We start from the raw sequence: 19,178 nt of genomic DNA, 5'->3' as shown, positions 1-19,178 counted from the left end.
TTAACCCTAACCCCATAAGACAACACTACTCAGTCCCTCTCAGCTTCCTTTAACCCTAACCCCATAACACAACACTACTCAGTCCCTCTCAGCTTCCTTTAACCCTAACCCCATAAGACAACACTACTCAGTCCCTCTCAGCTTCTTTTAACCCTAACCCCATAACACAACACTACTCAGTCCCTCTCAGCTTCCTTTAACCCTAACCCCATAAGACAACACTACTCAGTCCCTCTCAGCTTCTTTTAACCCTAACCCCATAAGACAACACTACTCAGTCCCTCTCAGCTTCTTTTAACCCTAACCCCATAACACAACACTACTCAGTCCCTCTCAGCTTCCTTTAACCCTAACCCCATAAGACAACACTACTCAGTCCCTCTCAGCTTCTTTTAACCCTAACCCCATAAGACAACACTACTCAGTCCCTCTCAGCTTCCTTTAACCCTAACCCCATAAGACAACACTACTCAGTCCCTCTCAGCTTCCTTTAACCCTAACCCTATAAGACAACACTACTCAGTCCCTCTCAGCTTCCTTTAACCCTAACCCCATAAGACAACACTACTCAGTCCCTCTCAGCTTCCTTTAACCCTAACCCCATAAGACAACACTACTCAGTCCCTCTCAGCTTCCTTTAACCCTAACCCCATAAGACAACACTACTCAGTCCCTCTCAGCTTCTTTTAACCCTAACCCCATAAGACAACACTACTCAGTCCCTCTCAGCTTCCTTTAACCCTAACCCCATAACACAACACTACTCAGTCCCTCTCAGCTTCTTTTAACCCTAACCCCATAACACAACACTACTCAGTCCCTCTCAGCTTCCTTTAACCCTAACCCCATAACCCAACACTACTCAGTCCTTCTCTGGTCTCGGTCTCCTCTCAACACTCCAGCCATTGATTCCCAGTCATACGGTAACATAGGGTCTCATCCATAGTCTGTACTCCTCCCTAGCTGGGCTGCTGTGAATAGCCTGGGACTTTGCCTGGGGCCTCATGTCTCTGCAGACTGGATCCCCTGGAGAACCAGATGACTGCAGATCACAGCTGCTCCGAGCTGCAGGAGGTCCCTCCTCTTTTCGCTCTAGTCCCCTAGTAAAGCCCCCTCCTGCCCAGGCAGGAGTCCACGGGCTGGGGTAGAAAGGGAACAGAGAGAGTGCATCACTAGGACACGGTGACCTGGGGCAGACAGCCCACAGAGGCATGTCTCCTTTTCTGTCTCTTTCTATCAGCCTCTCTCTCTCTTTCCAACTACACCGACAGTAATTGAAATTGCTGTGAAATATAGATGAATACAGCGAGTGAAGGCTGATCTCTCTCTCCCTCTTTCTCTCTCTCTCTCTCTTTCTCTCTCATCACGCAGTAGACAGGTTAGTTCAGTAGCACGCTCACACACTGGGGGTTCTCAGGCAGGTTGTAGTCAGGCCAGAGGCTAGGGCCCCCCTGCTGGGCTCCGGAAGGGCTGTGTGTGTACTGTCTGTGTGTGGACGGGGCTGTGGACGGGGACACACTATCTGTCTGGTCTGCCTGACAGTGTTCACCCTGGCTGGGGGGGTGAAGCTCAAGGTTACTAGACCTGCAGGGGATCGCTAGACCTGCAGGGGATCACTCAGCTCCAAGAATATGTCTATCTGACTCTCTGAGCGTCAGCACTTTCACATCTCTTAATGGCTGATACACACACACACACACACACCTGCTGGCTTGCCCCACACACACATCTCGTTTAGTCAGTTTTTTTATTGTGTACGTGAGCTAATATGCTTGTGTGCGTGTGTGTTTATGGATGTTATGAGAGTTTATCCCACTGAAAGTCACCTCTAATAGCCATTTTACTCCCACGCTCTCACATATCCCTCCATTTCTCTTACTCCCTACTGGCTCACTCCCCCACAAACACACCAAGAAACCTACTCTACTGTTGCGATGTATTCCTGATCTGGCCCGGATTTACAGCTATAGTATGCTTGTAATGACAGGGGGTGTACTGCCAGGGTTGGCTGGCACATCTAACGCACAGCAGTATGTCTATGAAGCTATTCACACACACAAACGCACACAAAAAACACACACCCAAACCCACACCCAAATTAATAAACGAGCGGATACACACTCACGCAGACATACAGGCAGGCTTACACGTGCACACACACACACACACACACACACACACACACACACACACACACACACACACACACACACACACACACACACACACACACACACAAATAAACAGGCACAAAACAACTCTATGTTCTCTTTTGTTTTATTATTTTATAGTCACAGATGATCAGACACATCATTTTAGAAAAGAAATTGATATTTTGCTTGTCAAAAAAAATTATAATACAATTTTCTCCAATATAGATTATGTACAGAATGAGATTGTAATAGAAGCATCATCATGTCTCTGTAATAAAGATGATAAGGGACTGAGGGGGGCCAAAAGGCCACAGCACAGAACCCATCTTCTCTACCAATAAATATAAACTGTATATATGGTGTATGTATGTATGTATGTGTGTGTGTGTGTGTGTGTGTGTGTGTGTGTGTGTGTGTGTGTGTGTGTATACAGTACACTACCGGTCAAAGGTTTTAGAACACCTACTCATTCAAGGGTTTTTCTTTATTTTTACTATTTTCTACATTGTAGAATAATAGTGAAGACATCACAACTATGAAATAACACATATGGAATCATGTAGTAACCAAAAAAGTGTTAAACAAATCAAAAATATTTTATATTTGAGATTCTTCAAATAGCCACCCTTTGCCTTGATGACAGCTTTGAACACTCTTGGCATTCTCTGAACCAGATACATGAGGTAGTCAGCTGGAATGCATTTCGATTAACAGGTGTGCCTTTATTAAAAGTTAATTTGAGGAATTTCTTTCCTTCTTAATGCGTTTAAGCCAATCAGTTGTGTTGTGACAAGGTAGGGGGTATACCGAAGATAGCCCTATTTGGTAAAAGACCAAGTCCATATTATGGCAAGAACAGCTCAAATAAGCAAAGAGAAACAACAGTCCATCATTACTCTAAGACATGAAGGTCAGTCAATGCGGAACATTTCAAGAACTTTGAAAGTTTCTTCACGTGCAGTCACAATAACCATCAAGCGATATGATGAAACTGGCTCTCATGAGGACCGCAACAGGAATGGAAGACCCAGAGTTACCTCTGCTGCAGAGGATAAGTTCATTATAGTTACCAGCCTCAGAAATTACAGCCCAAATAAATTCTTCACAGAGTTCCAGTAATAGACACATCTCAACATCAACTGTTCAGAGGAGACTGTGTGAATCAGGCCTTCATGGTCGAATTGCTGCAAAGAAACCACTACTAAAGGACACCAATAATAAAAAGAGACTTGCTTGGGCCAAGAAACACGAGCAATGGACATTAGACCGGTGGAAATTTGTCCTTTGGTCTGGATTCCAAATTGGAGATTTTTGGTTCCAACCGCCGTGTCTTTGTGAGATGCAATGTGGGTGAATGGATTATCTCTTCATGTGTATTTCCCACCATAAAGCATGGAGGAGGAGGTGTTATGGTGTGGGGGTGCTTTGCTAGTGACACTGTCTGTGATGTCTTTTGAATTCAAGGCACACTAAACCAACATGGCTATCACAGCATTCTACAGCGATACGCCATCCCATCTGGTTTAGGCTTAGTGGGATTATCATTTGTTTTTCAACTTGCCAATGACCCAACACACCTGCAGGCTGTGTAAGGACTATTTTACCAAGAAGGAGAGTGATGAAGTGCTGCATCAGATGACCTGGCATCCACAATCCCCTGGTCTCAACCCAATTGAGATTGTTTGGGATGAGTCAGACCGCAGAGTGAAGCCAATAAGTGCTCAGCATATGTGGGAACTCCTTAAAGACTGTGGGAAAAGCATTCCAGGTGAAGCTGGTTGAGAGAATGCCAAGAGTGTGCAAAGCTGTCATCAAGGCAAAGGGTGGCTATTTGAAGAATCTCAAATATAAAATATATTTTGATTTGTTTAACACTTTTTTGGTTACTACATGATTCCATATGTGTTATTTCATAGTTTTGATGTCTTCACTAGTATTCTACAATGTAGAAAATAGTAAAAATAAAGAAAAACCCTTGAATGAGTAGGTGTTTTAAAACCTTTTGACATTTGGCCTCTCCAGGCATGAAGGAGACCAGGACAAGTGATATTACAGGGCAATGGATTTCCATCATCAGTTCTGTACATCATCTTGTACATCATCATGTGTGCTTCACACACACACGCACACACACACACACACACACACACACACAGATCAACACACAAGCAAGCGCACGCTGGGGCCAGATACGAAATTACAGTCGGGTTACAACAATAGGCCATCTCAAGTCAAAAAGAAAGAAAGGACGAATGAAAGGAAGAGAAAACCGTGTGAAGATACCCATCTTTGTTCCTCTTTGATCAGAGCAGAAGCATGGTTATCTGATCAGAACAGAAGCATGGTTATCTGATCAGAGCAGAAGCATGTTTATCTGATCATAGCGTGTTGGTGCCAGCAGAGTAGCACTTGACATTTGGCATGATTCAAATGGCCAGTTCCACAGGAAGCTACTCGGCTGGAAAATATTACTGTCTCACAGTCTGCCTCTCTCTCTCTCTCTCTCTCTTACTCCTCTCTCTCTCTCCTTCCCTATACCTCCCTTCTAGCCTCCCCCATATCTCTACCTTTCTCTGCCTCGTTCTCTCCTTGTCCCTCTACCTCCCTTCTAGCCTCTACCCTAAAAATATCTCTCCTTCTCTGCCTCTCAATCTTTCTCTCTCGATCTCAAGCAGGGCAGGTGCTATGAAAAGACTCAAGGACTCTCTCTCTCCCCTTTAGAATAAAAATGCTGCGAACAAAAAGCACCCTATCAAGACAAAGGACCTCACTGACGATCACAGAACTGAACGACCACAAAAAAACAGACAACAGCAAAGTAAAGCCAGACCGAGGCAACAGATAGAAATCTGAAGAGAGGAGTGGGGAAGGACTAGATTGATCCCAGATCTGTTTGTTTATAGCCAGCCACTCCTATGCTCTTTGTACATTTAACACAATGTGATCTGGGACCAGACTAGAGGAGGACCTTGTTGTTCAAGCACTGTTTCTTTCCCCTCTCAATGGACGCACATAACCGCAAACTCAAAAAACCTCCCTTGTGCTTTCTGAACGGAGAGAATTATGACCTGGTGCCATGAAGATGAGATGAGAAAACACCACCACTTGGATTAAATAAAAATGATAAATAATTGATCTCTTTAGCCGGTTAATTATTGTTGTTTCCCCTCCATCTAACCTCTGGATGAGAGGATGTGATAGAAGAAGAGAGACGGAGGGAGCGAGAGAGAGAGAGACAAAGAGACAGAAAGACAGAGAGCACACATGAGAGAGAAAGAGACAGAGAGAGAGAGGGAGAGGAGGATAGGAGGAAAGGGCCTGTGAAGGGAAGATAGCAACAAATAATTGTTATCTTGCTGACTGTGTTAATCAGTGTGCCAATTCACTAGTGTAAAACATGTCAGGCTTTAAACTCCAGTGTGAGAGGTGAAATGGAGGATGGGACAAAGGGGGCTGCACTGAGGTCAAAGTCAATCAACAGTAACCTAGGGCAAACCTAGGGCACTACTTTTGGCCAGAGGCTTAGGTTTTAGTGCAGTAGGAGATAGGGTACCACTTCAGATTTAACTAATGGTTACTGAATACTGATGACTGAGTTGATGTCGTTAGAGGCTCTGTTCAAAATGTGTGCTGTGTAGAGGGAATAGGGTCCAAAATTAGGAGGGCGCAATTTAGAACATACTATAGACTGAGTAAGCTGTTGTGTTGTGTGGTTGGTCAGCTGGAGGAAGCAGCCAGGCTGGGGTTGAATGAGAACCCTCTTCAGGAAGCAGAGCAGGCAGGGAGGCAGGGAGGATGGGAGGCAGGGAGGATGGGAGGCAGAGAGTCATGGAGGCAGGTAGGATGGGACCTGATCACTCCTTATTTCATTATGGGGAAAGCTACATAAATCCACCAAATGGAGAGGAAGAGGCACAGAGGGAATATTAGCATTTCTTCTTTCCTCCCCCCATCCTTCCATCTCTCCCTCCTCCGCTATTTAGTTCACAGTGACTTTAATCATCACTTTGGCCAAAACACATTAAGCCTTGACACAGTGTGTCCGGAGGTGAATGGAGTGCGTGTGTGTGTGTGTGTGTGTGTGTGTGTGTGTGTGTGTGTGTGTGTGTGTGTGTGTGTGTGTGTGTGTGTGTGTGTGTGTGTGTGTGTGTGTGTGTGTGTGTGTGTGTGTGTGTGTGTGTGTGTGTGTGTGTATCCGGATGTAGGGGAATGGAGTGTGTGTGTGTGTGTGTCCGGATGGAGGTGAATGGGAGGGGGGAGCAACACATTAAATTTGCAATAGTGATGCATCACCATCGCATTACTCCACAGATTAAAGAGGAGATCATGCATTTAACTAGTTGGTGATGAAGGCTGTCTGATGGATGGCTGTCCTCCTGGACCACACTGGGGCACACAACAACCAACCACCCTAATCCTCAATCTCTCCTCTATTTATCCTCTATTTATCCTCTTTTCCTCCATCCATCTATGGTGGGTGACACCACCAGGGAGAAGGAGAACTCCTGACCCCAAACCTCAATCCATCCCTCTATCCCTGCCTCTTTTCATCCCTCCATCATTGAGGAAGAAGGAGAATTTGCACTGACCCTGGTGCAGCCAACCCCCTCTTCCTACCCTGCATCCATCCCTCCTTCCATCCACCCGACCTCCCTGCTTTCCAACCAGTATGCAAAACATTCTGAAAAGCACCCGCATCTCAACCCGCTGAACCCATTTATTTATGCAGTTGTTTGATCCTGTTCTTAAGTAAGATACCGCCTCTCTCTTTTTTATAAGAAGAGATGGATAATAAAGGGGTTTGCATAAATTCAACTTAAGCCAAAAGAGACTGACTTTCGCCTGGTCTGTGTTATACTGCATCTGTTTTGAAAGCGTCGGATGTAAAGTGCTTGAGAGCTTATGGATGGCCAAGAAATGATTGATAAAGTATAGCAGACAAACTGAAGGACATGAACCAGGGGGATAGCACAGAGCTGGGAGGGTGATGTGGCACTACTAGTGTGTAGAGGGAATGAGAAAGAGAACACAGAGAGAGGGAGAGAAAGAATGAGAGAACATAGATTGTACAGTTAAAGGGACCCTCAGGAAACAACATGACAAGACACATTGTTATTTTGTCTTGGAGCATTAAGCATCACAGTCAATCAGTCAGTCCAAGGGTACGCTCCGACCCTGATCCCTAACCTCTGACTTCTGCAGCTCAGCCTTGTGGGTAAAAGCCTTTCTGCTGTGTCCTGATTGGCCCTTGGGCTTCCCTGACCAATCCCCTTCACCCAGGCACCCAGTTCTGGCTGTGATGTCCCTGCGGCGCTCCGGCGAAAGCGGCTATGCTCATGCCCATGCCCACTCCTTGAGACAGGGAGCCGTCAAAGTTGAAGTCCATCCCCATCCCCTCTGTGTCCATGAAGTCATTGAGGTGGATGGACTCCACGTCACAGTCTAGGCTGCTGGGAAGAATGTCTACGTTTACATCCAGGTCTGGAGCCATGCGGCTGGGGTGATGAGTGCTGTGGTGTGGGTGGCCCTGGTAGTTCTGGGAGGGGTGGAGGGTGTGGTGGTAGTAGCCATGCCAGGAGTCAGTCATGGTTATACCCTGGTGGTAGGTGGTACCGGGGTAGGGCTGGTGGCGAGGGTGGGGGTGAGGTGCCGGGGCGGAGGCCAGGCGGAGGCAGGGGTCCTGGGGTATGACGAGAACAGAGGCGGGGTTGGGGGGCAGGGACGGGGGGTTGGGGGTGGGGAGGTGGGGGGCGAGGGGGACATAGTGGCTAGGAGTTGGGGTGGGGGTTTTGAGGCTGTAGGGCTGCAGGATGTCTGTGTTGACTCTGGGAGAAAGAGCCTGGAGGGCTGGAGGTCTGGGTCCACCCTGGAGGTGACCATGGAGGTGACCCTGGTTGGACTGGTGAGTGTGGTCATGGCTTGTGTTCAGTTTGTGGTTGTGACTCTGGTTGTAGTCAGTGGCCGGGCTGAGGTGTTGTTTGTGGCTATGGTTATAGTCCAGGTTGGGTTGACCGTGATTGTGGTGACCATTCTGATGATGACCGCTGGGGTTCTGGTCATGAACTGAGCCGTGACCATTGTGTGGGCCTGAATTGTGTCCATGCTCATGGTTATTATGATTATGGTTGCTATGGCTATGATTGTGGCTGCTGCGACTCTGATTGTGGCTGTGAACCCCGTTGGTTACCTGGGTCAGGAGCGTGTGTGACTCCCCTCCTTGCCCTCCCAGTGTGACCATGTCCTTACTGCAGTACTGAGGACCTCCAGGCCCTCCGGTCAGCAGGCTCTGCAGGGCATTGTTCTCTGAGTAGGCCCTCAGGGGGCGCTGGAAGCTGGCTCGCTTGTTCTCCTGAATGGTCTGCATGGGCATGGGGGCATGGAGCTGCAGCATGCCCAGGGACGGCTGCCCGTAGACGGGGCCGCAGTAGGAGCCTTCCCCCTTGGGGCCGGTGCCGTAGGGGCTGGGGAAGCCATTACAAGGCTGGGTTTGTGGGTGGTTCTGGGGGTGGGGGTAGCCCTCTTCCAGGCTGATAGCCCCAGTCAGGTCAGTGAGTTGGGGCAGCTCCAAGGAGGTTCCAGGGCAGTGCCCCCCAGTGCCCAGGGCAGGGGAGCGAGTGGCGGTAGGGCTAGGATAGAGGCGGGGGGAGGTGGAGCAGGAAAGGCCTCCCTCCTCTGGCTCATCTGGCTCAGCCTCGGCCAGGATGGGAGAAAGGCAGCCACTAAGTGTCGAAGCCGAAGAGGAGGTCCGGGAGTGGAGATCCGTCCAGGCATCGTACTCCTCTCCTCCCACCCCTACTCCGCCCTTCCCTGCAGGACTACCATGCTCCGGAGACCCCTGATGCATCCCCGGTCGAGCCCCCTGTCCCAGGCCGTAACCCTGCCGCCTGCCTCGACCAACAGCTCCACTGCCAGCTCCGGCTCCAGGCCTCTTACCCCTGGCCCGTCCTTTACTCTTCAGGTACTTGGTGCCGTTGGGGCAGTCGATTGTGGCGGCGCGTCGTCGGGGTCCCTTCCCCATCTTCCCTCCCTCTGGGTTCAGCATCCACCAAGAACTCTTCCCTGTCCCCTCATTCTGGACACGGATGAACCGAGTGTGGAGGGACAGGTTGTGGCGGATGGAGTTCTAGAGCAGAGATAGATGGGAAGGAGAGAAAGGGAGAGAGAGGGAGAGATAAACAGAAACACCCAAGAGAACATTTAGGGTCAAATAATCACTTTTTTTAAACACACAATCATTTGAAATCAACACCAAACTATTTCACATGAGAGAGGGAGAGATAAAAAGAGAAAGATGGAGGAGAGAGTAACGAGGGCGAAGCGCCTCAGAGCAGCGAAGCGCCTCAGAGCTACAGCCAATCGATACCTCTCCCCTCTTCTCCTCTCCACTCCTCTCCCTTCTTCTCCTCTCCTCTCCCCTCTTCTCCTCTCCAGTCCTTTCCCTTCTTCTCCTCTCATCTCCTCTCCCCTACTCTCCTCTCCTCTCGACTCCTCTCCACCCATCTCCTCTCCTTACCTTTCCCTTCCTCTCCCCTCCCCTCCTCTCCTTTTCCTTCCTCTCCTGTCTGCACACACTCACTCCTGTCTGCACACACTCACACATGATACAGAGGGTTTCAGCCAGGTGAAGTCTATTTAACCTCCGTATAAACCATGAACCTATAAATAGTATCAGGGGCAGTGATTATAGCTGTTTGGATATTATGGTAAAGAGAGGGAGATGGAGAGCGAGAGAGAGAGAAAGAGGGGGAGATGGAGGGGGAGGGAGAGAGAGAGAGGAGTCAATAACCAGTAACATGGGCTGTGATAATAGCTGTAGCTGTGTGGATATTATGTCTGCCTCTGGTTAACCTTATTTAGGGGGCTACGTCTACTAGGAAGAGATACAGTATGTGAAGTAAAACATGATGCTTCCCTACGGCTGTGTTCTAATATGCATACTAACACACTACTTACTACTCACTTCATAACTCAAGTGGCATGCTAGTGTGCATATTGGAACAGGCCCTGTATGTCTTAAGCCCTAGGTTTCGTCTGAGTGTCTGCTATGTAGCTAGTCTACAGCTCTATAGCAGTATTTGAAGTTGAAGCCAACCTGGACATCAGCAGTACTCCTACTCTGAGACATTTCTTTAATATGGGCTCTGATGAGATCTAAACCAGCCTGCAGGAGAAGCTTAGCGGGGATAGAGATCGTCCGAGCTAGTCAAGCTAAGTACTCTACTGTATCTGTAGCCAAGCATGTTCTTCAACTATAGCCAAGTTAAGTAGCCTTTATCATTACCATACTCTTCCATTTTCCTTCCGTATCCCTTTTTCGCTCTCATCTAATTTTAAACTTTTTCTCTATTACATTTGTCTGTATCTTATCTCCTCTCTTCTATCAATCTATTAAAAACAAAAAAAAACGATGTTTTAAGTGAGAATAGGCATTGGTCTGAAGCGCCACAATGCCTATTCCACCCATGTTCTACCAAGGTTTTCTAGCACACAGCTTTGACCTACTACAGTAGCTGGTACTGCACTTAAAACTAAAGTTGAAGTCAAAAGTTTACATACACCTTAGCCAAATACATTTAAACTCAGTTCTTCACAATTCCTGACATTTAATCCTCATAAAAATTCCCTGTCTTAGGTCAGTTAGGATCACCACTTTATTTTAAGAATGTGAAATGTCAGAATAATAGTAGAGAGAATGATTTATTTCAGCTTTTATCTCTTTCATCACATTCCCCGTGGGTCAGAAGTTTGCATACACTCAATTAGTATTTGGTAGCATTGCCTTTAAATTGTTTAACTTGGGTCAAACATTTCGGGTAGACTTCCACAAGCTTCCCACAATAAGTTGGGGGAATATTGGCCCCTTCCTCCTGACAGACCTGGTGTAACTGAGTCAGGTTTGTAGGTCTCCTTGCTCGCACACACTTTTTCAGTTCTGCCCATACATTTTCTGTGGGATTGAGGTCAGGGCTTTGTGATGGCCACTCCAATACCTTGACTTTGTTGTCCTTAAGCCATTTTGCCACAACTTTGGAGGTATGCTTGGGGTCATTGTTCATTTGGAAGACCCATTTACGACCAAGCTTTAACTTCCTGACTGTTGTCTTGAGATGTTGCTTCAATATATCCACATCTTTTTCCTGCCTCATGATTCCATCTATTTTGTGAAGTGCACCAGTCCCTCCTGCAGCAAAGCACCCACACAACATGATGCTGCCACCCCTGTGCTTCACGGTTGGGATGGTGTTCTTCGGCTTGCAACATCCCCCTTTTTCCTCCAAACATAACGATGGTCATTATGACCAAACAGTTCTATTTTTGTTTCATCAGACCAGAGGACATTTCTCCAAAAAGTACAATCTTTGTCCCCATGTGCAGTTGCAAACCGCAGTCTGGCTTTTTTATGGAGATTTTGGAGCTGTGGCTTCTTCCTTGCTGAGCAGCCTTTCAGGTTATGTCGATAGAGGACTCATTTTACTGTGGATATAGATACTTTTGTACCTGTTTCCTCCAGCATCTTCACCAGGTCCTTTGATGTTGTTCTGGGAATGATTTGCACTTTTTGCACCAAAGTACGTTCATCTCTAGGAGACAGAACGCATCTCCTTCCTGAGCGGTATGGCGGCTGCGTGGTCCCATGGTGTATATACTTGTGTACTATTGTTTGTACAGATGAACGTGGTACCTTCAGGCATTTGGAAATTGCTCCCAAGGATGAACCAGGCTTTTGGAGATCTAAATTATTTTTCCTGAGGTCTTGGCTGATTTCTTTTGATTTTCCCATGATGTCAAGCAAGGAAGCATTGAGTTTGAAGGTAGGCCTTGAAATACATCCACAGATATACCTCCAATTGACTCAAATGATGTCAATTAGCCTATCAGAAGCTTCTAAAGCCATGACATCATTTTTTGGAATTTTCCAAGCTGTTTAACGGCACAGTCAACTTAGTGTATGTACACTTCTGACCCACTGGATTTGTGATACAGTGAATTATAAGTGAAATAATCTTTCTGTAAACAATTGTTGTAAAAATTAGTTGTGTCATGCACAAAGTCGATGTCCTAACCGACTTGCCAAAACTATAGTTTGTTAACAAGACATTTGTGGAGTGGTTGAAAAACGAGTTTTAATGACTCCAACCTAAGTGCATGTAAACTTCTGACTTCAACTGTATGTGTAGGAAGGTTGCTTAGGATTCAAACTTCTCAAACAGTCTAATTCATACTCTTTGAGGAGGTGCTTCCACAATCGTGTGATTTGTACCGCATACAAGGTCAGGTACTGTATTCTTTACACAGTACGGTAAGACACCACCTTTTCATGCTTGTTTTTATTAAATGAATGCAAGCTTGTCTTTAATACTTACAAGACCATCAGGCTTGATTGAGCTGTTTTGTCTTCTAGTAATGTGGTGAATGCCTGTATTTCTTTAAACCTTTATTTTAGCAAAATATGTATTGAAAAAAAGAATCATATTAACATCCTTTTTTGGTCAGTGGGAGCCCAGCATAACAACAGGTGGTGGTGTGTTGAACACAGTACCTCACATAGATAGAGCCTGTCTGCAATCCTGATTTCTGTAACTGTTAGCTTACCTGTGTAATATTAACATAAGCTCAGAACCACTTGTGTTTCAAACATGGTCCTGTTTTATCAATTGCTTTGCTGATCAATGGACAGTTCATTACCTCTGTCAAAATAATATGTAGCTTAACCTTTTCACATGTGAGTTCGAAATATCTCTAACGGTCGTCTCAGCATGAGTTGTTTTATGCACGTGATGTCAGAATGCACTCACTGTTCCAAAATGGGATTGTTAGGCAACAGGACAGTTAACACGCGCTGCCTGCTAATTATCTATAGGCTGTTTCAACTTGTCAATTTCAAATGATTTTCTGACATGTTTTATTTTCTTAACAACAGTTTGAATTGAGGTGTGTTCCACCTCCTCATTGATTCACATAAAAGTAGCCCATTTTAGCAGACAATTTATGTTTGAGACTTTACTGAGCCGGACAAACTTCTCTAGGAGAACCCGAATCACTTCCCTATTGTTTCTGTAGATCAAGTATGCAGACATTTGCACAGTCCTGTACAAACTGGCACATTTTCTGGCTGGCATTTACAGTTGTATTCATGTTTTCAAGTACTGGTGACAACTAATGCATTACGATTGTTGCATAGATTGTAATGGACACCTATGATGTGTGTAAAATACATTTTTTGAAGGTTGTACTGATTATAATGAGCTAATGCTAAGCTATTTGCCAGCTATGTCTGGCGCCATGTTTGTTGACATTATACAATGCATTCTGGGTGTCATAGAAACATCTGTCAGACCAAAGATGTTATACTGAGGTGAAGGAATGGTTCTCTCATCTTTTGAGTAAAATTACGGAAGTGAATGAAGGGAAGTGAATGATCGTAGACGACACACCCCCTTCAACATGCATACTTCCCTGTGGCTCAGTTGGTAGAGCATGGTGTTTGCAATGCCAGCATAGTGTGTGCAACACCAGGGTTGTGGGTTTGATTCCCACGGGGAGCCAGTACAAAAAAACAAAAAGAAATGTATGCATTCACTACTGTAAGTCGCTCTGGATAAGAGCGTCTGCTAAATGACTAAAATGTAAATGTACTGCAAACAGACCAAACTCTTCTAGTCTCCTCTTATTATCTTTGGTTGAAGCAAAAAAACAAACATGGCGGCATACACAAACATTGTCGGATTACTAAAAAGTGTTTTATCAATGGTGAGCTCACCCGTGATGTGATGAATTATAAATAGTAATTGCTATTACACAGTTCATATTGTGGTTTCTGTCAGCCGATAGTTACCTAAATATGACCGCTTGTGTTACCTCAATCTTTCCTCAGTTAGCGCTAGGACAAATGTAGCCTACATTTTCCGGTTTGGAGGATTGTGTAATAATGTCGCTTCTTCTGTAAATGTCTGAACATTGCATCCAAAAACAAATTGGTCACATTCAGGACATAACTTCATAAGGACTGTTTTTGTGCAAAATGTTTCTGTGAAAAAACAGGGTGGCCAGCTCAAATGCTGACTGTTACGTCAATCGAAACTGGACATTCTAAATAAGCGTTCTAATCACACCGGTTTGAGAGTACGCTGCAGGGACCACTGTAGAATGATCACACCGGTTTGAGAGTACGCTGCAGGGACCACTGTAGAATGATCACACCGGTTTGAGAGTATGCTGCAGGGACCACTGTAGAATGATCACACCGGTTTGAGAGTATGCTGCAGGGACCACTGTAGAATGATCACACCGGTTTGAGAGTACGCTGCAGGGACCACTGTAGAATGACCACACCGGTTTGAGAGTACGCTGCAGGGACCACTGTAGAATGACCACACCGGTTTGAGAGTACGCTGCAGGGACCACTGTAGAATGATCACACCGGTTTGAGAGTACGCTGCAGGGACCACTGTAGAATGATCACACCGGTTTGAGAGTACGCTGCAGGGACCACTGTAGAATGATCACACCGGTTTGAGAGTACGCTGCAGGGACCACTGTAGAATGACCACACCGGTTTGAGAGTACGCTGCAGGGACCACTGTAGAATGACCACACCGGTTTGAGAGTACGCTGCAGGGACCACTGTAGAATGATCACACCGGTTTGAGAGTACGCTGCAGGGACCACTGTAGAATGATCACACCGGTTTGAGAGTACGCTGCAGGGACCACTGTAGAATGATCACACCGGTTTGTTGGTACGTGTGAAAAGGTTAAAGTTATGTTTGTAGTTGTATACATTTACAATAGACCTATATTTAAAAATACATACAGACAAATTACATACAGTATATATTGAAGAGTATGAATTAGGCTATTTGAGAATGTTTGAATCCTAAGCTACATAAGTCGTATGTAGTAGACCAAGGCGCAGCGGGTTGAGTGCTCATTTTTTACTTTTATTGAACACTTAAATAACAAAACAAGAAAACGAACGGACGCACAGTATTGCAGGCTAAACACAGCAGTGCAAAAACAACTTCCCACAAAGGACAGGTGAAAACAGGGCTACCTAAGCATGACTCCCAATCAGCAACAACGATGTACAGCTGTTCCTGATTGAGAGCCATACCAGGCCAACACAAAAAAATACACAACATAGACAGAGCATAGAAATACAAAATGTAGAACATAACCAAAAACCCCGGAATACTCTAAACCAACACCCCTCTACATAAACACCTATCCCAACAAACCCCGAACCACATAAAACAAACACCCCCCTGCCACGTCCTGACCAAACTACAATAACAAATAACCCCTTTACTGGTCAGGGCGTGACATAAGCAACCTGATTGCACATAGTTTGATGTACAATACCAACATACAGTGCATTCGGAAAGTATTCAGACCCCCTTGACTTTTTCCACATTTTGTTACGTTACAGCCTTATTTTTAAATTGATAAAATATTTTTTTCCCCTCATCAATCTACGCACAATAACCCATAATGATAAAGCAAAAACAGGTTTTTAGAAATGTTTGCAAATGTATTAAAAATAAAAAATGGAAATATCACATTTACATAAGTATTCAGATCCTTTACTCAGTACTTTGTTGAAGCACCTTTGGCAGCGATTACAGCCTCGAGTCTACTTGTGTATGAGTCTACAAGCTTGGCACACCTGTATTTGATGAGTTTCTCCCATTCTGGGGAGCGTCGCTGCACAGCTATTTTCATCTCTCCAGAGATGTTAGATCGGGATCAAGTCCGGGCACTGGCTCGGGCACTCAAGGACATTCAGAGACTTGTCCCGAAAGCCACTACAGCATTGTCTTGGCTGTGTGCTTAGGGTCGTTGTCCTGTTGGAGGGTGAAACTTCACTCCAGTCATCAAGGATCTCTCTGTACTTTGCTCCGTTCATCTTTCCCTCGATCCTTACCCTGCCGCTGAAAAACATCCCCACAGCATGATGCTGCCACCATCATGCTCCACCATAGGGATGGTGCCAGGTTTCTTCCAGACGTGACGTTTGCATTCAGGTCACAGAGTTAAATCTTGTTTCTCATGGTCTGAGAGTCTTTAGGTGTCTTTTGGCAAACTCCAAGCAGGCTTTCATGTGGCTTCCATCTGGCCACTTTACCATAAAGGCCTGATTGGTGGAGTGCTGCAGAGATGGTTGTCCTTCTGGAAGGTTCTCCCATCTCCACAGAGGAACTCTGGAGCTCTGTCAGAGTGACCATCGGATTCTTGGTCACCTCCCTGACCAAGGCCCTTCTCCCCTGATTGCTCAATTTGCCCGGGAACTTTGACTTCGACAGACCTTTTAAATGTGTGGATGCATTCAGTCCAAAATGATTTTGTTCATTCACTCAGTAGTGATTACACATTTATTTATCTTGCTTGGTTAAAATATAATAGTCTAAAAACAGTTAATTTGTTGAAAACAGATTCATTTAATAAAGTTAACCAAGTTAGCATTTCCTTTTCTTTTGACTGCACACTGCTGGCTGGCTGCAACCTGATCTCATATCATAGCATTTCTTATTATTATGTACATAAATCCGAGACACTCCATTTAGTTTGGTATGTTACATTTTGTATGGTATGTATTCATTTGTGGATGTCCATCATCCATTTCGCATGATATGTTATGAATTTCAATTAGAACAATATGATACGACTTTCCAATACATATGATATGTTACGAATTCCAAATTGTTGTGGCTAACATTAATGTTAGCTAGGTTAGGGTTTAGGGTTAAGGTTAGTGTTAGGAGTTATGTTAAAGGATTAAGGTTGGGGTTAGGGGAAGGTTTAGCTAACATGCTAAGTAGTTGCAAAGTTGGTAATTAGCTTAAATGCTAAAGTTGTCCATGAAGAGGTTGGAACACTCAACCTTTGGGTTGCTAGACCTTCCCTATGTCTTATGAAACCATACCAAATGTAACATATCATACTAATTTCAGTGTCCCGGATTTACATGTACTATGTTACGTCTAGTCTATGAGACCAGGCTGCAACACAGCATGTCACACATGCAGCGATTTTGATGTTATACCCAGGTGCACCGTGTGCAGCCCCCTGACTACTTTTACTTGTGCGTGGTGACTTTAGAGTTTCTGTGAACACACTGAAAAGTAACTTAACACTGTGTTGATCCGTCAGCACAAATTTGGATTAGAAGAATGACAAGCCAGCAGGAGAAAGCCTATGCATTTGAAACAGCGATGCTGTCAGTTGAGTCTGGTAAATTGATGCTATCGTGCACAACTGAGGTTCTGTTTACATGTGCATTTTGGGTTCAACTCTATGCGGTTCTTAACTATCTTTCTGTCTTTTAACAAAACAATGTGTTTTCTTGGCTATGGTTTGTGTGGTCTTGGTTGTTCTTCGAGGAAATGTAGTGTAACTAACTGCAGTGTTTGTCCTGTTTGAAATCTGGCTACCTCATCTTACCATACTTAGCTTGGTCTGTGCAATGCAAATGAACTTCTTATGGATGGTGGCAGTATTGAGTAGCTTGGATGACTGACGTGCCCAGAGTAAACTGCCTGCTACTCACGCCCAGAAACAAAGATATGCATATTATTAGTGGATTTGGATAGAAAACACTCTGAAGTTTCTTAAACTGTTTGAATGATGTCTGTGAGTATAACAGAACTCATATGGCAGGCAAAAACCTGAGAAAAAATCCAAACAGCAAATGGTTTGTAGTTTTTCAAGTGATTGCCTATCCAAACTAGAATGTCTGTGGGGTCATTTTGCACTTCCTAAGGCTTCCACTAGATGTCAACAGTCTTTAGAACCTTGTTTGAGGCTTCTACTGTGAAGTGAGGATGAATAAGAGCTCCTGGAGTCAGAACACTGCCAGCAGGACATGAGCCTCAGCCATGCGCGCTGACGTGAGGTAGCTCAGTTCCATTGCATTTCTGAAGACAAAGGATTTCTCCGGTTGAAACTTTATTGCGGATTTATGATAAAAACATCCTAAAGATTGATTCTATACATCGTTTCACATGTTTCTACGAACTGTAATTGAATTTTTGGAGTTTTCGTCTGACCTGCGCGTCATGAATTTGGATTTGTGAACTGAAGGCGCGAACAAAAAGGTATTTGGACATAAAGGATGGACTTTATCGAACAAAACAAACATTTATTGTCGAATGGGGATTCCTGGGAGTGCATTCTGATGAAGATCATCAAAGGTAAGTGAATATTTATAATGCTATTTCTGACTATTGTTGACTCCAACATGGCGGATATGTTGTATGGCATGTTTTTGTGTCTGAGCGCCGGTAAAGCTTTTTTGAAATCTGACACAGCGGTTGCATTAAGGAGAAGTTTATCTAAAGTTCCATATATAACACTTGTATTTTCATCAACATTTATGATGAGTATTTCTGTAAATTGATGTGGCTCTCTGGTAAAATCATCGGATGTTTTGGAGGCAAAACATTACTGAACATAACGCGCCAATGTAAACTGAGATTTTTGGATATAAATATGAACTTTATCGAACAAAACTTACATGTATTGTGTAACATGAAGTCATATGAGTGTCATCTGATGAAGATCATCAAAGGTTAGTGATTCATTTTATCTCTATTTCTGCTTTTTGTGAGTCCTCTCTGGCTGGAAAATGGCTGTGTTTTTTTGTGACTAGGTGCTGACCTAACATAATCATATGGTTTGCTTTCGCCGTAAAGCCTTTTTGAAATCAGACACTGTGGCTAGATTAACAAGAAGTAAAGCTTTAAAATGGTGTATAATACTTATATGTTTGAGGAATTTTAATTATGAGAATTTTGTTGTTTTGAATTTGGCGCCCTGCACTTTCACTGGCTGTTGTCATATCGATCCCGCTAACGGGATTCAAGCCATAAGAAGTTTTAACATGAGTTTGGTGGTTTTAAACTTAACGTAACTAGCTAGTTATGTTTTGAGTAAGAAAGTATGATCTATTGTGGTGCATAAACTGGCCATACAAGTTAGCTAATGTTACAATCTTAAGGTTACAAAGGTTACTATTGTCGCGTCTATA

The 19,178-nt window shown here is 44.6% G+C and overlaps 1 protein-coding gene across 1 annotated transcript in view; it reads right to left on the bottom strand.

Moving 5' to 3' along the window:
• Positions 1-6,593: 6,593 nt before the first annotated feature.
• LOC115175703 (forkhead box protein O6-like) overlaps positions 6,594-19,178 on the bottom strand; it is a 58,496-nt gene continuing 45,911 nt past the window's right edge. Inside the window, exon 2 of the mRNA XM_029735149.1 lies at positions 6,594-9,276. Within this exon, the coding sequence (XP_029591009.1) occupies positions 7,426-9,276 (1,851 nt within the window). The 3' untranslated portion in view covers positions 6,594-7,425. The remainder of the gene's footprint in view (positions 9,277-19,178) is intronic.

The sequence above is a fragment of the Salmo trutta genome, chromosome 36 (assembly GCF_901001165.1).
Source record: "Salmo trutta chromosome 36, fSalTru1.1, whole genome shotgun sequence".
Taxonomy (NCBI): domain Eukaryota; kingdom Metazoa; phylum Chordata; class Actinopteri; order Salmoniformes; family Salmonidae; genus Salmo; species Salmo trutta.
The sequence above is the reverse complement of the archived record's forward strand: the minus strand, read 5'-3'. Positions and strand labels throughout refer to the sequence as shown.